Raw genomic sequence first — 19,050 nt, 5'->3', positions numbered from 1 at the left:
CCAGAGCTAACCGGTGAACGAAGGTGAGAAAGGTGTGGGCTTTGAATGACGGTAGCAAAGTTCCACCGAGGAGAAGCTTACAGTCAATCATTCCCCCCCCGACCTACCTCCCACCAATAGCATCATCATCGTCTTTCCGTTGCGTTGTTGGGTGGCGGCGGGCTCGGTGCCATTATTTTGGATCATTTGGTTAGCCTGTGCGGGAAAGGTTCCCGGCGGCTATAAATATCTTCAGCTGCTACATCGATGCGATGGTGGTTCACAACCGGCAGCAGTTGCACCTGCGAAGATTTTACAGCTGAACGCGGTGGATAGGTTCGTTGTGATGATGTTTTCGGCTGGACCTGGTAATGGGAGGAGGTGTTCCATTTCATTTTGAACAATTTCTTCATTCGACCGATCGTTACTTATCCGAAAAAGGGCAATCAATATTCATCACGTGTGTGGTACTATTTTGTGATGAAGGTATCAGGATGGATGTAATCTGATGGTTTTAGCTCGGATGCCGTTTTTACCAGCTACGTATTTGTTCGTCAGCTGCTAAATAACTTCTTTAACTTCACTAGATGTGCAAGCTTTTCCCGTGGCCAAGGGTTCGAGGAGCTTTTCCCGAAACATAACCCAAGTCGTAGAACTGCTGGAGGCTGGGACTAGCGTTAGAAAGGTCTAGATTCAGTCAGAGTCACGGTATTTCCGAGGGATTTGCAGTACGGTGAATATGTGGTCTGTTGTCAACCGACCATCGATGAAGCCGGCTTGATAACTCCCCACGAACTCATTCATTTTAAGTGACAGACGGCGGAAGATGATCTGAGATAGCACTAGTAGGCAGCATTCAAAATTTTGATCACAAGGAAGTTCTCTCATTTCAAAGGTCTTGTGAATGGGATAGTTTACCTCTTCTTTCCACTCCTCCGGTAGCTGTTCGGTTTTCCAGATCCTGATTAACAACCGGTACAGACAGGTGGCCAACTTTTCTGGGCACACCTTGATGAGTTCATCTGCGTTATCAACCTTACCAGCTGCCTTGAACTTCGATTCTTCCAGGTGGCGCTTCTTCTACCGAAAGAGGTGGGTTTGCTGTTTCCATTTCTGCTTGAAACATTCCACGTTCTACCGGGTTCCATGCTGCAGCATTACCACCCGTGCTGCGTTATTCTCGTCCAAAATCGTTCTGTCGACATTTTCCACGTAGGCACCCGAAGGCTTTGATGACTGATTTTACTATACTCCAGCAGTCCTCTCGAGGAGCTACAAAGAGCTCACCCTAGTTTGCTAACGTTGCCTTGAGAATCTACGCGTATGCTGAGGCAACACCGGGTTGCTTCAGTCGCCACTAGGTACTGATTGGAGTCTATGTTAGCACCACGATAGGTCTTGACGTCGATAATATCGGAGAATTGCCGCCCCTCAGTCAGATTTGTGATTTCATCTGCTGTGGTGATCTACAGGTGTAACGATAAGTGAGGTGTTGAGAAAAGATGCTACGTATGCCCATGCTTTTTGAGTGGCGCTGAACGCTGAACTTTAAAATCGTCGGTCTGAATTCCTCCTCCTGACCTACCTGAGCGTTTAAGTCTCCTATGCTGATCTGGACATCGTGGCATTGGCAGTGGACGTACTCGCGTCCAAGTTACACGTAGAATGCGTCCTTGTCATCATCAGTGCTCGGAGTATGGGCTATGAACGTTAATTATCCTTAAGTTGAAGAATCGGTCCTTGATCCTCAACCCGTACACTCTTTCGTCGATCGGCCTGCATCAACAGCTCTGGTAGATGGTATGATTACCTCTAAACCTTCACACCATGAATCCTGTAGCACACCTCCTGCAGTGCTGCGATGCTGAAGCCGCGGTCCTTCAGTAAATCGGCGAGTATGTGGGTGCTCCCAATGAAGTTGACAGATCGGCAGTTCAACGCACCGAGTTTGCAATTGGAAGTCCTTTTCATTTGCTGGGGTCGTTGCCGTTGTTCTCGGTTCATATTATTCTGTTGCTGATATTTCGTTAAAATGTTTTCTTTTCGGATGGCTCGTAGGGCCGGACACTAATGCCCTACTTTCCAGAGGATCATAGTGTAAAGTTCAGCATAGAATCCTTCCGTGACACTTGGACTTCGATCAATCGCCCCCTGAAATTGGGATCAGGCGCTGTTGTGAGCCGCTCCTTCTGGATAACAGATGCTCAAGTTTGCAGATGCAGAAATGTGGGGAACTGAGAGTAGTATTTTTTTCCTCCTAAACCATATGGAGGAAATCTGATCAACAGACACCCGAACAGGAAGGCCCGGGTAGTGTGGGGTTAAGGCCGTCTTCTACAACAAAAGCAAAAGCCAGAAATGCTCTTTCGCCAAACCCTTCGTCTCTCCGGAGTCACCAAGAAACACCTCTTGTACCGCATCTGAACTAGCCATTCTCCGAGTCCACGCGCCATCTCCTGTGTAGCTCCAAGACGATGTGGGTGAAAGCCGTTGAAACGGAATTTCCGCCAAACTCATCCCCACACATCCTCTGGACAAGATTGTCCGGAGTTGTGTCCTCCCCGCATGTGGCAAGCATGCGGTCACGCATTGTGTGAAAACGCGGACGCACGAACAAAACGTGTTTCGCCGTTTCCTCTAAGCCAGTACAAACAGGGCGTTCGGGAGAACCCGCATGCCGGAAACGGTGTATATACTGTCGGAATCAACCATGGCTCGAAAGGACCTGTGTCAGGTTGAATGTTACTTCTCCATGGTGAATATCAATCCAACTATCTACCCTCGGAATCAGCCTATGGGCCCACCTTCCTTTGGTGGAACTGTCCCACGCGCGCTGCCATTTGACCATGGAGTCCATCCTGGCAGTGCTGCGTATGCCTCTTGTGTTGCGCATTTCGAAGCAGTCCATGTCCTCTCTGATAAGAATGCCGATAGGTACCATACCAGTGATGACGCAGAGCGCATTGTGTGACACGTCACGATACGCGCTCGCAACCCTCAGGCACATCGGCCTATAAGTACTTTCCAGCTTACTTACTTTCCAGCTTTCGGTACTTAACGCAGTGCAGGAGCCTCTGCAACAGCAACTTTTAAGGCCAGGTTCGGAGTTCCGTCCGGACCTGGGGCCTTACCTACGCTAAGGGACTTTGATATCCCCGCAAGTTCCACATCGGTGACCTTCTCCTCATCGCCAGCCTCAGTCCCCAGCTTTCGTACGAAAGGAGGCCAAAAACTAGGATCATGACGTGGAACAAACCCCTCGATGATTGTCCGATCACGGACACTAGATGACGAGGGCAATTCTCTCGGTTGGAGAATCCCTGCAGGGGCGGCCAATTCCTCTTCGGAATGCCAGGGATGATCGGCCAGTTCCCTTCTCAGGAACGCCTGGAGTGTCGATGCTCAGACGGTTCGAATAACTCTGTCCTGAGAAGGACAAGTGAATTGGTGGTTCGGCTGGCTTCTAGAAAAGAAAACTGCTTTCTGCTAGGAACTGAACGGTTTATTTCAATACGTGCCATACAACGGCTCAAAACTGAATGACGGAATCAATCAATGGGTCTCGTATTTATAATGGAAATAATCTTATTCTTGTTCTTGGTTTTCGCTATTCGTTAGCTATTGGCAGAAGCGTGAAAAGGGCGCCAACCAATCAGCGTATGACACTTGGCGCGTCGGTCGGCTGGCATGTCGGTGGAGAGCTCATGTCGGATTTGTTGGTAGTAGTGCGTGTGTGGAGAATTGGAGGTTGGATTGGATATGGGTGTTGTTAGTGTTGGTGGCCGAAATACTCGCGGCGACTCGAGGTTAGTTTTGTGTTTTCTATACGAGGATTGGATTCAGGTGGGAACGGGCTATGGAAACAGGGCTAACAGCAGAGTGAAAAAGGCAATTGTACAGACCAGGGTTGAAACGCTGCACACCGTTCGCGTTGTGCGCGAACATTCTCCCGCCAGCGAAGAAGGTGGCTCCGGCGGATTAGACAGCATGGCGGAGTTGACGGAAACGAAGTTTGAGGCAATTTGATCTGCTGGAGTGGGCTTGTTCGAGATGACTTGATTCTGGTTTACGGAGAACGTGGAAGGATTAGATTTACGGGCTTTATTAGGAGACGAATAACGAGAATTCAGCAGAGACTGACGGGATTCTACCAAAAGATCGTGTAGCGGATTTTCAGTTGTTTGGGTTTGTGGACTGTAACTACTATGGTTAGACTGTGCTGGTGGATCATTCAATTGGACTGGATTTGCTGATTGTCGGATCTGTCTCATGTATTGGGTATCTTCCAGGTTTTGGGAAATTAACGGATATGCAGGATAACTTTTTCGAGATTTTGATTTGGTTGGGACAAATGGTATTTCGGGCGAATCTGGTTTTGGAACGATGGTGGGCTTACATTCTGCACGTGGGGAGTGGACTGTATCTGTAATGGTCATTGTCTGTACACCAACTGTGTATCGGTTCTGCTTCGAGCGAGCTGGGTTAACTGCTCCAGCGACTACCCAACCAAGACGGGTTTCCTGGAGGATCGGTAAATCGTCGGACAGTTTGATTTGACCTGCATCATCAACTTGAAGAAATGCTGAATGCCAATTAGGAGATCTATTTCACCGGGAATATGGAAGTTGGGATCAGCAAGCGTAAATCCAGGCAGAATGTTCCAAGTTTTGATGTCGATGGGAACTGACGGAATTTGTCCAGTGACTTGATCGGCGACAAGACACTCCAACTGCTCAGTGTGGTTTAAATAACGCGATTTGATCTGAAGCTTCACCACTTCAGACAAGGACGACCTTTGATTGTTAGCTCCAACGATATCGATCTTCGTTGCGAGCCGGGGAAGTTTCAAAGACTGGACAAGCTTACGTGAAACGATGTGTGCTTGAGAACCACTGTCAAGGAAGACTCGACATGGCTGCAGCTTCCCATCGGCATCAAACACTTGGACCATTGCTGTCATCAAGAGGCTGTTGCACATGGGATAGACTTTCTTGGCGGAATAGACGGCAGAAGTGGACTGTAATTGTTGGGGTTCAGTTTCGGAATCCGAGTCATCGGTTCCTGTTTTGGGTGGAGACACATCAGACTCAGGGTTGAGAAGGGTATGGTGACGACCTTCACATTTCCAACAGTTGAATGAGGATTTACACGCACTACTCCTATGACCCGTTCGCAAACAATTAAAACAAGACTTGAGCTCTCTTACCTTGGCTTCTCGTTCTGGAACGGACATCTGGCGTAGGGCGTCGCACTTGTAGATCGGGTGGCTTCCGTTGCCACACACTCGGCAGGTCGGTTCTGCTTTCTCGGTGACAGCATACGTCTTCAGTTGGCTGGAACTCTTCGCTGGATACGGCTTCGGGGTAGGCTTCGTAGTCGCTTCTTCACACCGCTCAAGGATAGAGCAGCGCTTCTTCAGGAAGTCCATCGTGTCCTTGTAGGTTGGTAGTTGCTTGTGGGGCACGGTTGCTTCCCACTCCATTCGGGTTCGGCTGTCCAGCGCTGTCGCAACCAGGTTCACGACGAAGCGCTCAGACATTCCAAGCATCTGCTCCTTCATCAGGGTTAGACCGTCGATGTGCCGGGTTACATCGTCGATCAGTTCACGGAGCTCCTTCGCACTGGGTCGGGTCATCTTCTTCAGCTGCAGCATACCCGTGATGTGGGTATCCACGATTAGGCGCTTGTCTTCGAACCGCTCCTCGAGCAGCTTCCATGCGTGGGCGTAGTTGTTGGACTGCATGGTACAGTCATCGATGATTCCCGCTGCACCGCCGATCAAGGCTCGATCCAGGTGGTAGAGCTTGATGGCATCGGAATCCGTGGAGGTCTTCATCACGTCGAGAAACATGGCCTTGAAGCGCGGCCAGTTCTCTGGTTTCCCATCGTAGGTGGGGATGGGTGCCTTCAGCGGTTGCTGCTGGACAATAATGCGGGGTGCTTCTTCTGGTTGGTTTCGCCGTGCCAGTCTCATATCGGGAGTGTCGGTCATGGACTGGATCAGCGTCTCGACCAACAAACAGGTTTCGTTGTACTGGGCTTCGAAAAAGGTGTAGGTTTCATCCTGCTCGGCCAGCTTCGCGGTGGGCGTCAGCGTTACGATTTGTCGGTGCAAATCGCAGTACTCTCTGTAGTGAGTTTCCAGATTCCGCTGGTACAGCTTCAGTTAGACTGGATGAAACTGCACTGCTCCAGCTCCGTATGCATCTTCGACGACTTTGCGGATGCGCGTCACTTTCGCCTTCACCTGTCCGCGTAGGTGAACAAGCGATTTGAGCTCCGCCATCCTCTCCTTCTGGTCGGTCTTCGTTGGTGTGTGCTCAATCGGCATCGAACACGACGACGGTGCTTGACACTGCACAACACAAACGGGAACGAACGTGTTCGGACACGTTCAATAATCTTCTTCTTCGCACTCACGACTGCCGCGGCGGCGGCTAGAGGTTTCCACTTTTCCGTGACGACGTTGGCAATGCACTCTCGGAAAGTTTCTGCTTTCGGCTCGGTCCCGCAACGATGGGGTTTCACACACTCACGGGTTGTTCTTTGCGCTGGTGCACTCCCGGATGGATTTTTACTCGCGACTTACTGTACGCTTCTTGCGGCTCGCACTTTCGGACGGTTTTCACTCGCGACTTACTTTCGCACTCAACAAAAAGCAATTTTCCTCCACGAAGCAGCCAGGAAAATTACTCTGAACAACTTTGCTGAGCATCGACGGACGGGAACGGTGGCAATTCGGTTGATTGCCAATCCTCTGTTGCGGTTGCAACGCGCTGGGAGCGGATCGCTCGGATCCGGCTCGAAGGACCAAAATTGTCCGATCACGGACACTAGATGACGAGGGCAATTCTCTCGGTTGGAGAATCCCTGCAGGGGCGGCCAATTCCTCTTCGGAATGCCAGGGATGATCGGCCAGTTCCCTTCTCAGGAACGCCTGGAGTGTCGATGCTCAGACGGGAAATGAATAACTCAGTCCTGAGAAGGACTAGTGGATTGATGGTTCGGCTGGCTTCTAGAAAGAAAACTGCTTTCTGCTACTGAACGGTTTATTTGCGTGCCATACAACGGCTAGAAACTGAATGACATGATTGAGAAATGGGTCTGGTATTTATAATGGGATTTTACTTCTTGTTCTTCGCAACTCGCTGGCTATTGGCAGAAGCGTGAAAAGGGCGCCAACCAATCAGCGTGTGACACTTGGCGTGTCGGTCGGCTGGCATGTCGGTGGAGAGCTCATGTCGGATTTGATGGTAGTAGTGCGTGTGGAGACTTGAGTTGGATAGGATGAGGGTGCATGTTAGTGTAGGTGGCCGAAATACTCGCGGCGACTCGAGGTTAGTTTTGGGTTTGTGGTACATGAATGGGGAAGATGGGGATGGAACTATGGAAACAGGGCCAACAGCAGAGTGAAAAAGGCAACTGTACAGACCAGGGTTGAAACGCTGCACACCGTTCGCGTTGTGCGCGAACAATGATCCCCTCCGACATCTCTGGAGATTGCTCTGTAGGAGCCATTACACCTCACGGCGAATAGCCTCCCTAAATACCCCTTCGCTGTTGTTGTAGTCGATACTGTAGCGAACCGCCAGGTGATCGCTTTGAGTGTAGCTATCGTCTACTCAATTATCGACTCCGCACCGTTCCGACTAAAGGTACTCTTGGTACCGACATAAGCCAAGTCGACATCAAACATGGTCAGTGTCTCTAGCAGGATCTGAAACCACTGGCTTGTGAAACGGCATCCCCATTCCACGACCCAGGCATTAAAGTCACCCGCTTGAAGCAATGGCCTTCGCCCTGCTAGTACGGTCATCGTACAGTCCATCACCTGCGTGAACTGCTCGAACGGCCACCACGGAGGCGCATAACAACTACAAAAGAAGATCCCGTTTACTTTGGCCACCACGAGGCCCTCATAACCTGGACGTCGTTGTCGATGGTTACTTGGCATGGGTCCGCTATGATGGCGATATCCGTCCCCAACTCAGAAACCGCCTGACAAAGCAGTAGCTTAGCCGCATTACATTAGTTCAGGTTCAGTTGGGTTACCTGCGCTGTGGTTTGTTCACTGCAGCTTCCTTGAAGACCGGGTACCTTGGACCACCCGTTCGATGCTTGTTGTTCACGGATTTCCCGGTGGACTCGTACAGCCTTGTACCTTATGGCCTTCGGCGCCGCATCTCCTACACAGTTTGCTCCTGTCAGGGCCTTAGCAGTCCCATAACTTGTGTCCTGGTTCCAGACATCTAAAACAAACCTCCGGTGGCTCGTGGAACGTCAGATGACGTACGCAACAGCTTTCCTTAATCCTCCCTACTTTAATGGACTTTTTTTACGTCCGCCACAGGTAGCTGAACCAAACGGTCTTTGCCGTCGATCGTTACAAAGTTCGGCCTGTTACTAGGGTGTTTATCCAGCGTAGAGGCTTCGACTACGAACACGTACTCTCCGATAGAGAAGCTAACGATTTTGCGAACCGTATAAGTTGTTGCGAACTTCTGAGACATATGCACTTGCATCAACAAAGAATTTTGAAACAGAATATCTACATGGGACTTCCAGACGAGTTCGGTGCAGGGGATTTGGTGACCGAGCTACAGAAATGTTTGAATAGCTTTGGGCAGGCCTCACGAGAACAGGCTATCCCATGCCCTCATCGTGAACTTCGGTTTCAGGCAAAGTGTGGCGGATAAGCATGAAATTCGTGGTCGGCGGGCTTCTCCATCGACTGTCAACTGGAAGTATGCGGTTAGAAGATCAGAGCTATGCTAGACGCGCTTTGGAAGTGGTCAGCCAGAGCACTTGACGATACAGAAGATCAGCCAAGTAGCAAAGCCCCTGTACTAATCTTCTCAGCATTAGACAATCGAACAATTAGTTACATCTATTCAAGAAACATGCCGCTGAATATTCAAATCGCAATCCCAAGCATCTGCGCACATTTCACCGTCGAAGATTACTGAAATTGGTTCAATTTGCAATTCCAATAAATGTGAATTCATTTACCGCTGCCGTTGCCATCGCCGTCGTCGTCGTCGGAAGAACATATTTCCAATCGGAAAATACACGCTCCTGGGCACTCTCATACCTAAGCAAAACAAGCGGAACATCTTCGGCTGACTGGGGTTGGGTTCCACCTTTTACTTACTGTAGCTCCCGGGGGGTGCCATTATTTTATTACGACGACGAAGGCAGCGAAAACGTCGCATTCAAGACGTCTCCGTCGCCGTCGAAGTTGTGTTCCGCTGCGGAGATCCGACCGGGAAAAAAGCCGCCATCTTTTCACTTCCAGTCGTATGCTTTTCCAATCACCGCATCGTTTGTTCGTTTTTCGTTTCCGGTCCCGCGCTCGATCGTTCGTTTCATTTGTATACATATTTATTTTTCTTATCAACCATATTCCTTAGGCTCTGATGCCAAAGAATCTCCCGCTAGACAGCGAGTGAGGTGGGAGGAAAAGCTTCTTCCCGTTCCTTCCGTGTGTACTCGTTCGTTCGTTCGCTCGTCCGTTAAGGAGGAATTATCATGGGTGGGTGCACCGCGCACATGGGGGACGAAATCCGCCGATCAGAGACGCGAGACCATTCGATTCGTTCGATGCTGGCTGGTTCGAGCGTTCGGTAGAGGTACACAAGGCTTAGTCTATTTGCTACGGTTGTTTATTTTTCCCGATGATTAGGATTTTTCATATTTTGTTTGGTTCTTTCTTGGATGGCCCTCCAGTCATCGATTGCCTTCGAAGAAGCTCCGGAATGATTCAAAGAAACATCCGGCAGTTTGGCACAGCGCCTTTGTGTAGGTGGTATGAACAGAGCAGAAGAAAAAAGCTTTATAGTTATGGTAAATACAGTGGAAGAATATGGTGCTGAAAATATGCGATTGGCAATTCTAGGAAGGCAATGATTCGGTGAAAAATGTAAGACGTTCGATTTGTGAGGGATTTGTATTTACTGCGGAATATGTATAATGATTTAGCGAAAGGCCATCTTGAATGCTTTTGTTCGGAGATAACTCCAGCAGCTTTTGATGTGAGGTTTTGGAGACCTTTCTGCATGGTGCTGTTATTTTAACCTTATTCACACGGTACCATAATCTGGGGGTCCAAATTTGGGTTATTGGACCTGTGACCAGATAAAATTTCTGTCGACTTGCTTGATTTCGTTGTTGAGGCTGCGCCGCCATGAACCTTTTGGTCTGCCTCTGCTGCGATGTCTAATTGGGATTCGAAACTCTAACGCTTGCTTGCAGATTTCGTTTTTGTCGAAATTCCCGAAATTCCCGAAATTCTGTCGCTAGCGGCTTTCGATGACATCGACGATGGAGCTGCACGTTGGCGATCCAATTGTCAGGCCACCATGCACGCATTATATACCGCAGGCATCGTTTGTTGAAGACCTGCAGCCGTTGATTGTTCTTCGCTGAACCACACCAGGTTTCATTAGCGTACAGCAGCACAGCTTCACATTCGAGTTGAAAGTTCAGATTTTGGTGCGTCGACTGATCTGGATGTTTCTTCATATGTTTCTTAAACTCGCCAAAGCAGCCTTCGCCTTCGTGATCCGTGCCCCTATGTCGATCTTGGTGCCGCCATCGGCCAAGATATTGGAAGTTTTCAACGTTCTCCAGTAATTGCCCAGCTACCGCAAAGCTGGAGGGGTTGACCGTGTATACATCCAACAATTTGGTCTTGCTGACGTTGATGGTAAGACCTGCCGCTGAGAAGTGATTGGCAAGATCATCAAGCTTGCTCTGCATATCAGAGCGCCGGTCAGCTAGGAGGGCAACGTCATCAGCTAATTCGAAGTCATTAAGGTGCTACATTGTATGTAATGGGCTGCCACAACAATCCAAGATTTGGTTCAAGGTCAATCGCACCTACCAGGATCGAATCGATTACGATGAAGAACAGTAGCGGTGATAGTATACATCCTTGCCTCACTCCAGAAACGACTCGGAAGGAGTCGGACAAGACACCGTTGAGAAAGACTCTGCATGAAAATGCCGTGTACTGTGCTTCAATTAGGCCAATGATTTTCTCAGAAACACCATTGCCCCTGAGGGCTTCCCATATGTTTTCGTGATTGAGACGGTCGAAAGCCTTTTCCTAATCAATGAACACATGGTAGAAAGACTCTTGGAATTCATTGATTTGCTCCAGAAGCGTGACAATATGGTCCACACAGGATCGTTCGGCACGGAATCCTGCTTGCTGCCGTCGGAGAGTTGCGTCAATCTTCTCCTGTATCCGGTTGAGGATCAATTTGCAGAGGACTTTGGGAACGATGCACAGCAACATGATGCCCTACCAATTATCGCATACGGTCAGGTCGCCATTTTTAAGTACCTTAACTAAGACACCTTGCATCCTGTCAGTCGGTAATATCGTGGTTTCCCATATGTTGCAGAATAATTGATTCAGAAGTTGTGCAGATACTACTAGGTAAGTTTTAAGCATCTCGGCTGAGCTGATATGCGATCGACCCACCGGAGCTCTGTTCGATTTCCTGCTACAGATGCCTGTTTCGATTTCCAGCACTAATAGAGCTTGGTTGTTGACACGGGTAATTTGACGGATCATGCTGAAGTGTTGATGGTGTGGCCGACACTTGAAAAAGGTTTCAAAAGTGCTCGAACCAGCGTTTCAACTGTCCAGACGTGTCTTTTTTGGGCATCGTATCATTCATCCTATTTCCTTTAAGGTGACGTGAAACATCGTAGAGGATACGGATGTTGCCGGTGTTTGCGGCTTTCTCGCCTTCATCGGCTAGGGAGTCCGCCCACGCTCTTTTGTCCCTTCTACATGAGCGTTTCACTTCCTTCTCGAGAGCCGAACAGCGCTGACGGGCTACGGCTTTGGCTCCTCGTGTTTTCGCTCGCTCTATCGTGGCTTTGGCGTTCCTTCACTCCTCTATCTTCCTCCAGGTATTATCTTTGATCCACTGCTTTCTTCAGGTGCGTAGCTCACCCAAATTATTCTCGCCGGTGGCGATGAAGGCGTTCTTGATGGCGCTCCACTGATCTTCTACGCTTCCACCTTCCAGAATATTTGCATCACGGTTCTCTAGCTCCTCGACGAAGGACGTTTTTCTTTCCTCCCGTCGCTGGATTTTGGCAATGCGCAGTCGGATCTCGCCAATTGGAAGATGATGGTCGGACGCAATGTCTTCGCTACGTTTGTTGCGCACATCAAGAAGGCTCCGTCTCCATTTTCGGCTGATGCAGATGTGGTCGATTTGATTTTCCGTGACGCCATTACGGGAAAACCCTGTCACTTTGTGCACTGGTCGATGAGGAAAGAGCGATCCCCCAAACACCATGTCATTTATTGCCACAAAACTCTGCAAACAGCTCTCCGTATTCGCTCATTTCTCCGAGACCATGACGTCCCATGACGTACTCAGTCCGAGTTGTCGGAACCAACCTTCTCGATGAAGTCGCCCTTTCGGAATCTTATCCACGACACCATTCAGTTGACTGTAAAAGTTCTCTTTATCTTGCAATTCGGTTGGCGCGTAACATTGGATCATGGTAAGGTTTCGAACCCGTGTTCAGAATCTAGCTACAATTATCCTCTCAACCAATTCCACGGTGGCGCGGAGCGTGTTAACCTCGTAGGCCAGAGTATAGCAAAATTTGACCGACGCCAACCTGTGTTCTCCAAAATTAAGCCAACGGACTTCGCTCAGTCCTAGGATCTCAAGCTTCATACGACATGCCTCATTGGCTAGTTGTGCCAGTTTACCCTGCTGGGCTAGGCTTAATACATTCCAAGTTACTATTCTTGTCCGTTGCCGTTGAATCAGTTCGTAATCTTTCATTTTCGGTTTCGCAGAAAAGGCGACAAGGGAGGAGTTTTATGTATTTTCGGCAAAACACCGAGGGGTGCCTGGTATATAAAACACCCGTAACGGGCAGGGTTTAACCCACAAAACCCCTCCCTTGGACATGGGGGTGGTTCCCAACATCTTTTAGTCTTTACCAGGGATGAGAAATGTACTGGAAAAAATGGTTACCGGCTGTACATTTGACATTTTTCCTTACGAACATCACAGGCCCAGCCAAACTCAAACTGTTCGAAAAATAAATGTCATAACATTTTTTTCCTGCTGCCTTCTTCCCGAAACGGTTTCGAAGCGCGAGAGCGCCAGTACTCGAGTACAACGACGACAGAAATTTCTGTCTCTCCCATTTTCGCATTTTTCTGCGTTTCAAACTGGTTCTTAACAAACTTCTTTACATGCATCACAAAGCTGGGAGTGTGCTCTAACTATTTGTGCAAATCGATTTAAATTATTTATTAAAACAAGTGAGTTATAAGCAGTTGAAAATATTTGAAATTTTTTGCAATCACCCGCCTGAGCATGACTGCTCATAAATATTTTCGTGGGGAAGCAAAACCCATCAAGCGTCTGCTTGACTGCCGTCGACGCGGCGTCTGATGGTATTGGTGCTGCCATTGTTTTGTTTTGTTTTTACTGCCAGTATCGATGAACGGTAAACAGAAAAAAGTATCATTCTCATGCCTGGTATTTACACTAGAAGGTGTTCTTAGAATCATCATAAACTCATAATGAAAGATATAAGGTTTTATGACGGTTGTCAAAACCTCTACAAGACTAATTGGCCATGAAAATGCTACTTGGGTTACACCTTGACATCGCGAAGGACATCTTCCGCCAGAGCCTTGTAGGCGGAGTCCTGGCACGTTTTGTCCCGCTTGAGCTCGTGGATCTTTTCGCCTGTATGAGTACGTTTGATAATGCTCTCCAAGATACGTGAGCTTGGCGTAGTTTCTCATCGCCTTAAAAACTTCTGAGTAGTTGGATTTATCCGTCTTGACACCGATTGCGTCACCCTTCTCGCGCTTGCCCCTGTCCTCTTATCTTTCTTTGGCCTGATATCCAGGTGCTCCTGTTCCTCTACTTTTCTTACTCTGGTTCTTACTTTGAACTGACCTCTGGGCCGCTCCGACCTATTGTGGATGTGGACCTATAAATGATCGCAAACCCCATACCCTTAAATCCAACGTCTGGTTGGGGTCACCTTACTGGCATTACTGCCCTTCACTCTCGGGCTTAACAACCTCCTGGCCTTGCATGCACTGGCAGCTCCTCGCTCACTTCTTTGATTGCTTATTGTAAGCGATCGCGTCCGGCGTTCCTTCATGTTATTCGTGAATGCGGAAGACTCCATTTGGGTAAACTCCATCACCTTCAACTTCATGGGTGTTGCCGCAGCCACAATTGCAATGAGATTCTCATGGACCTGTTTGGCCGCCATCGTTGACCTACGAAGTCTCATCAGGGCCTGCTTTAGGTTCTGACCGATGTTAGACTTCGAGTGGGCGAAGTCAAGATGAAGTGAAGCTACTGCGCGGCCACCTCCATTGCAGAGAGCTAATCCTGAGATGGTCAGCATTCCTGACCGCTCTCGACAAGCTTGCTGGGGAAGAAATGGGATTTCCTACACTGGCACTACGTGCGTAACTGCTTCTGTTTTGCGTAACTGCCTTCTGTTTCCGCTCTCCTTTAAGGAGACCTAGCCAGCCAACCCACTTCTTGCAAAGGGGTTATGCTCTTCACTACCGCTACTACATTAAAACTATCCCTATTACCTTCACTTGGTATGATGTCCCTGGGCTCCTGTTCCTACGACTTGGTCGCATTATTGCCCTGCTCCCTTCAATCCAGGTCGGGCCGGCCTTTTCGGGCCCACCCTTTCCAGATTTCCTGGATGACTGACTGGGACCCTTACCCCTTACCGGTCAGACTAAGGCCTGAGTGGCCTCTCCATTTTACTCGGTTCATTGCTGTGTGTCTCCAGTTCCGCACTCCGCGAAGGGTCCGCAGATCGTTCTCCAATTGATCGACCCACCTAGCTCGCTGCGCACCACGTCTTCTTGTACCGGTCACGAGTACACAAATTCTTTAACCGCCTCCATTTCATCACCGTCGATATAAATGTGGGGTGGCGGGCGCGGTGATTCCTCCCTGGACCCCTTTGCCATCATGTACTTTGTCTTCGACACATTAATGACTAACACAGCGTAACAAAAATCAGCTTTTGGTCTGTCTCAAGAGCAAACTTATGTGTCTCTGACAGATTTTGGGCCGCTGAATCCGAATCCGGGCTCAGATTTGTTCCAACACCTCACAATTTTGAGCTATACCTCAATTTATAGGGCAAAATATGCGATTTTGGGCTTTTTTGACTGCACGCCATTAAGCATGGAAATATATTTATTAAGCTATCAATGGATAAATTGGTCAATTAACATCTCAATTAACGACTCATGCAAAAAATTACGTTTTACCAAATCGAATTTGACAGTTTTAAGCGATTTATGTTAGGTACGATATTTCCCATACAAGGCATCCTCCAAAAGTTGCATGCAAGTTTAGATACTGACATAAAATACTTAAATCTTTCAAATTTGAATTGGCAAATTGAAATATTTTGCATGAGTCATTAATTTAGATGTTAATTGACCAATTTATCCTTTGATTGCTTAAAAAATATATTTCCATGCTTAATGGCGTGCAGTCAAAAAAGCCCAAAATCGCATATTTTGCACTATAAATTGAGGTATAGCTCAAAATTGTGAGGTGTGGGAACAAATCTGAGCCCGGATTCGGATTCAGCGGCCCAAAATCTGTCAGAAACACATAAGTTTGCTCTTGAGACAAAAAAATGTTGAGCTATGTAATCCGATTCGTCTGGCTTCACTCTTTAGTCAGATGTACGTTTCCGCCATCGTCTCAAATTTACGAGCAATAATATCAATATCATCAGCGAAACCAAGCAGCTGAACGGACTTCGTGAAAATCGTTCCACTCGTGTTTATCCCCGCTCTCCTAATTACATCCTCTAAAGCAATGTTGAACAACAAGCATGAAAGACCATAACCTTGCCGTAACCCGCTGCGAGATTCGAAGGGACTCGAGAGAGACCCTGATACTCAAACTACGCACATCACTCGATCCATCGTCGCCTGGATCAATCGTATCAGTTTATCCGGGAATCCGTATTCTGCCATAGCTGTTCCCGAGCGATTGTATCATACGCCGATTTGAAATCGATGAACAAGTGATGTGTGGGCACGTTGTATTCGCGGTATTTCTGCAACACCTGGCGGATGGCAAACATAAGGCCTGATATTGCCCCACGAATTCTCTTGTAAACGGTGATAGAAGGCGGCATAAAATTTGAGAGAGTATCTTGTAGGCAGCGCTCAGTAGTGTGATCGTGCGATATTTCTTGCAATCCAACTTGTTGACCTTTTTGTAGATGGGACACACGATACCTTCCATCCATTCTTCCGGACATACTTCCTCCTCCCAAATATTGGTTATGACCCAGTGTAGTGCTCTAACCAGTGCTTCTCCACCGTATTTTAGAAGCTCGCTTGGTAGTTGATCTGCTCCAGCGGTTTTTTTTTTGTTTTCAATCGGTCAACCTCCTCCTCAATCTCTTGGAGGTTAGGAGCTGGAAATCTTTCGTCCTGCGCACGTACACCTAGATCTGTTGTAGATCTGTTCTGTAGTATATTGCATCTGCATCTGCAGGAACTGCTCTCTCCGGAGTCCACTATTGGGTTTGATTTACTTTCATGCGGTGTATCGTTCAATATCATGCTAGTCCAGCTCATCCTCGTAAAATCTTATTTCGCTTCAGGAACAACTTTCCAGCTGTCGCTCACACATACTCCACTCGTTGGAACTCCCTCAACTCGGAGTGACAGACTCCTAAATCAATACAGCCTTTCATACCTCAACACTCTCTCAAATTCTCAACACGTCCGTGGTGTGTATCGTTAAAAAAATGTGTCTCGGTTAAATGTACTGGCCCAATCCAAGCACCAAAACGTGCCACCCATCAACATTCCGTCGTTCGTCGTGGTCGTCGTCGACGTAGTAGGTAGGAGACCGCTTTTACGAGCCCATACAATCACCATCCAAATCGATCCGGAACACCGGAATCGATCATACCACGGGCAAGAAAGTAGGTATATCAAATTTGTGTTTCGGCTAGCAACATTGGAAAAGTACTTACCAACTGGACTCTCCTCATTCCAAAACGAGTCATCTAGAGTGTAATCAGCTTCTGTAACGAAACCAAAACCGGTAAAAGATTAGTGGAGTCAGCGGGTATCGACGGCGGCAACGCTAGGCAATATAATTCAACGGTTTTATGGTGTCGTAGTGAGATTTCGTTTTTGTGAATAAAAATCAAATTCCTAGGCAGCCGCGTGACTGCCGCCCATAAGAAATTCTCAGCACCATCAAATGTTCAGTGTTTTACAGGTAACCCCTGTTTCAACCTAGCGCAAAGGTTTCCCTCCCAATTACACTGATGGAATTCATACGGAGCGCGGCGAGAAACTGAATTAAACTTCACTCCGATTCAATATCACCGGGCAACTTTCGCGGGCATTGCCCGGCCATTACCAGCAATTAAAACCCTGCAATTAGAATCCAGCGCAAATTCTGCTTGGCTCATTAGAAACAATTAAGGTGAATATATGACGAAGCCACACCTAAATTTTTCAGGAGCACAAATCTGAAGAACCGAATGTCGGTTTGCACTGAAAAGTTGATCGATTGGTCACCACCAGCGGATAACCAATCGATCAACTTTTCAGCGTAAACCGACATTCGGTTCTTCAGATTTGTGCTCCTGAAAAATTTAGGTGTGGCTTCGTCATATATTCACCTTAAGTTGCGACCACACTGACTGGCACTGCTGGCTGGCGTTGACCGTGGGTCCTTCCTACGGATTCCCAGTTAGGCAGGCATGAGTTTGAGGTATTCCGCAGGAAATGAGCTCGTTCGCCAAAAGAGCGAAAAAAGTGAAACCTAACATCATTTTCTGTGATGGTATCATGGATCAGAAATATAAAATTCGCATAAATATACGAAATATCTTATAGGCGATGTTTTTTTTTTTAAACTTCAACAAACTTTCCTTCTTGTAGGTCTTTCAGCAATATCTAAATCTAATTTTTAAGTTTGATCTATCATGGGTTGTAATTATTCAGAAAAAAAAATGACGAAGATGACGAAGGGCACCTGACCCTTCGGTGATGGGAGGCGTTAAACCTGATGTAAGTATCAGAGTTGTTAGATATCTTACGCTGTAACGGATACAATTAACTTTTCCGTTTATCTGCCGGGCACGTGATTCAACAACTTTTTTATGGGTTAGGTACACCAAATTACTTGGATCAATTTGAATTACTAGAATTTATCTCCGATTTCTCCGCAAAATTTCAACTTCTGATTCACAGTAACCAAGCACCACGGTGGCATCAATTTGGAAGTCCTGGTGGTAGACGGGGCCACGGTTTTGTACCGGGTATGCCCGCGGTCGCCTAATCGTCCATAATAAAACGAACGGATTTATCGTTCCGGCATGGCACACCATGGTGGTGCTGGTGCTGGTTGTGATGGTGGCGATGTAGGCTTCTGCGAACCTTTAACCGGCGCGCGATGGCGAAATCAGGCATCATAAACTGTTGCCAATTGGTAGCTGGCACGGGTGGTGGTGGTGAATCCAGCAGTGTTCATGCTCGCAGATCGTTATGCTGCGGTGCGTATCGTGGCACGCTGCTGTGTGGCAGGTAAATGAACGTGAAGTGAATATTTGTACATTTTCCTGCTGGCTTCGGGCGGTTGGCAGCGGCGTCGGTTCCATATTATTGGGCCATGTGTTTCGGCTAACAGACTGTCGGAGCGAGCCGCAGTTTATGAGACGAAAAGTATGGCACATCTGAATTTCCAAAAAGTAGTGGTGGAAATAAATTTAGGCAAATTGCGAACCGGAGGTTGCCAGATAGGAAATGTGCGGTAAATTTCCGAAGCAATAAGATAGTTATCCAGGCATGGCAACAAAGAACAGTTAAACAGTTTCGCCTTCCATGTGCACAACAGAAACATGTGTTTGATGTGTAAAATAAAATTTGAACTACGAAAATAAAGGCACATGCATCAGATAGATCTCCTTGAACAGCTCTTCCGCAATTACTTTTGAAAAATCAACCATTGCCGAATCAACCTGGGACGGGTTGGC

General features: G+C 47.8%; 1 protein-coding gene across 22 annotated transcripts in view; it reads right to left on the bottom strand.

Annotated features, from left to right (window-relative positions):
- LOC109422898 (disintegrin and metalloproteinase domain-containing protein unc-71) overlaps positions 1-19,050 on the bottom strand; it is a 1,549,374-nt gene that overhangs the window by 808,858 nt on the left and 721,466 nt on the right. For all 22 annotated transcript variants that reach the window (XM_062845411.1, XM_062845413.1, XM_062845424.1 and 19 more), the window contains one exon: positions 17,035-17,085. In XM_062845411.1, the coding sequence (XP_062701395.1) occupies positions 17,035-17,085 (51 nt within the window). The remainder of the gene's footprint in view (positions 1-17,034; positions 17,086-19,050) is intronic.

Source organism: Aedes albopictus, chromosome 1 (genome assembly GCF_035046485.1).
Source record: "Aedes albopictus strain Foshan chromosome 1, AalbF5, whole genome shotgun sequence".
NCBI classification, from domain to species: domain Eukaryota; kingdom Metazoa; phylum Arthropoda; class Insecta; order Diptera; family Culicidae; genus Aedes; species Aedes albopictus.
Note: the sequence above shows the minus strand (reverse complement) of the source record. Positions and strands in the feature narration are given on the sequence as shown.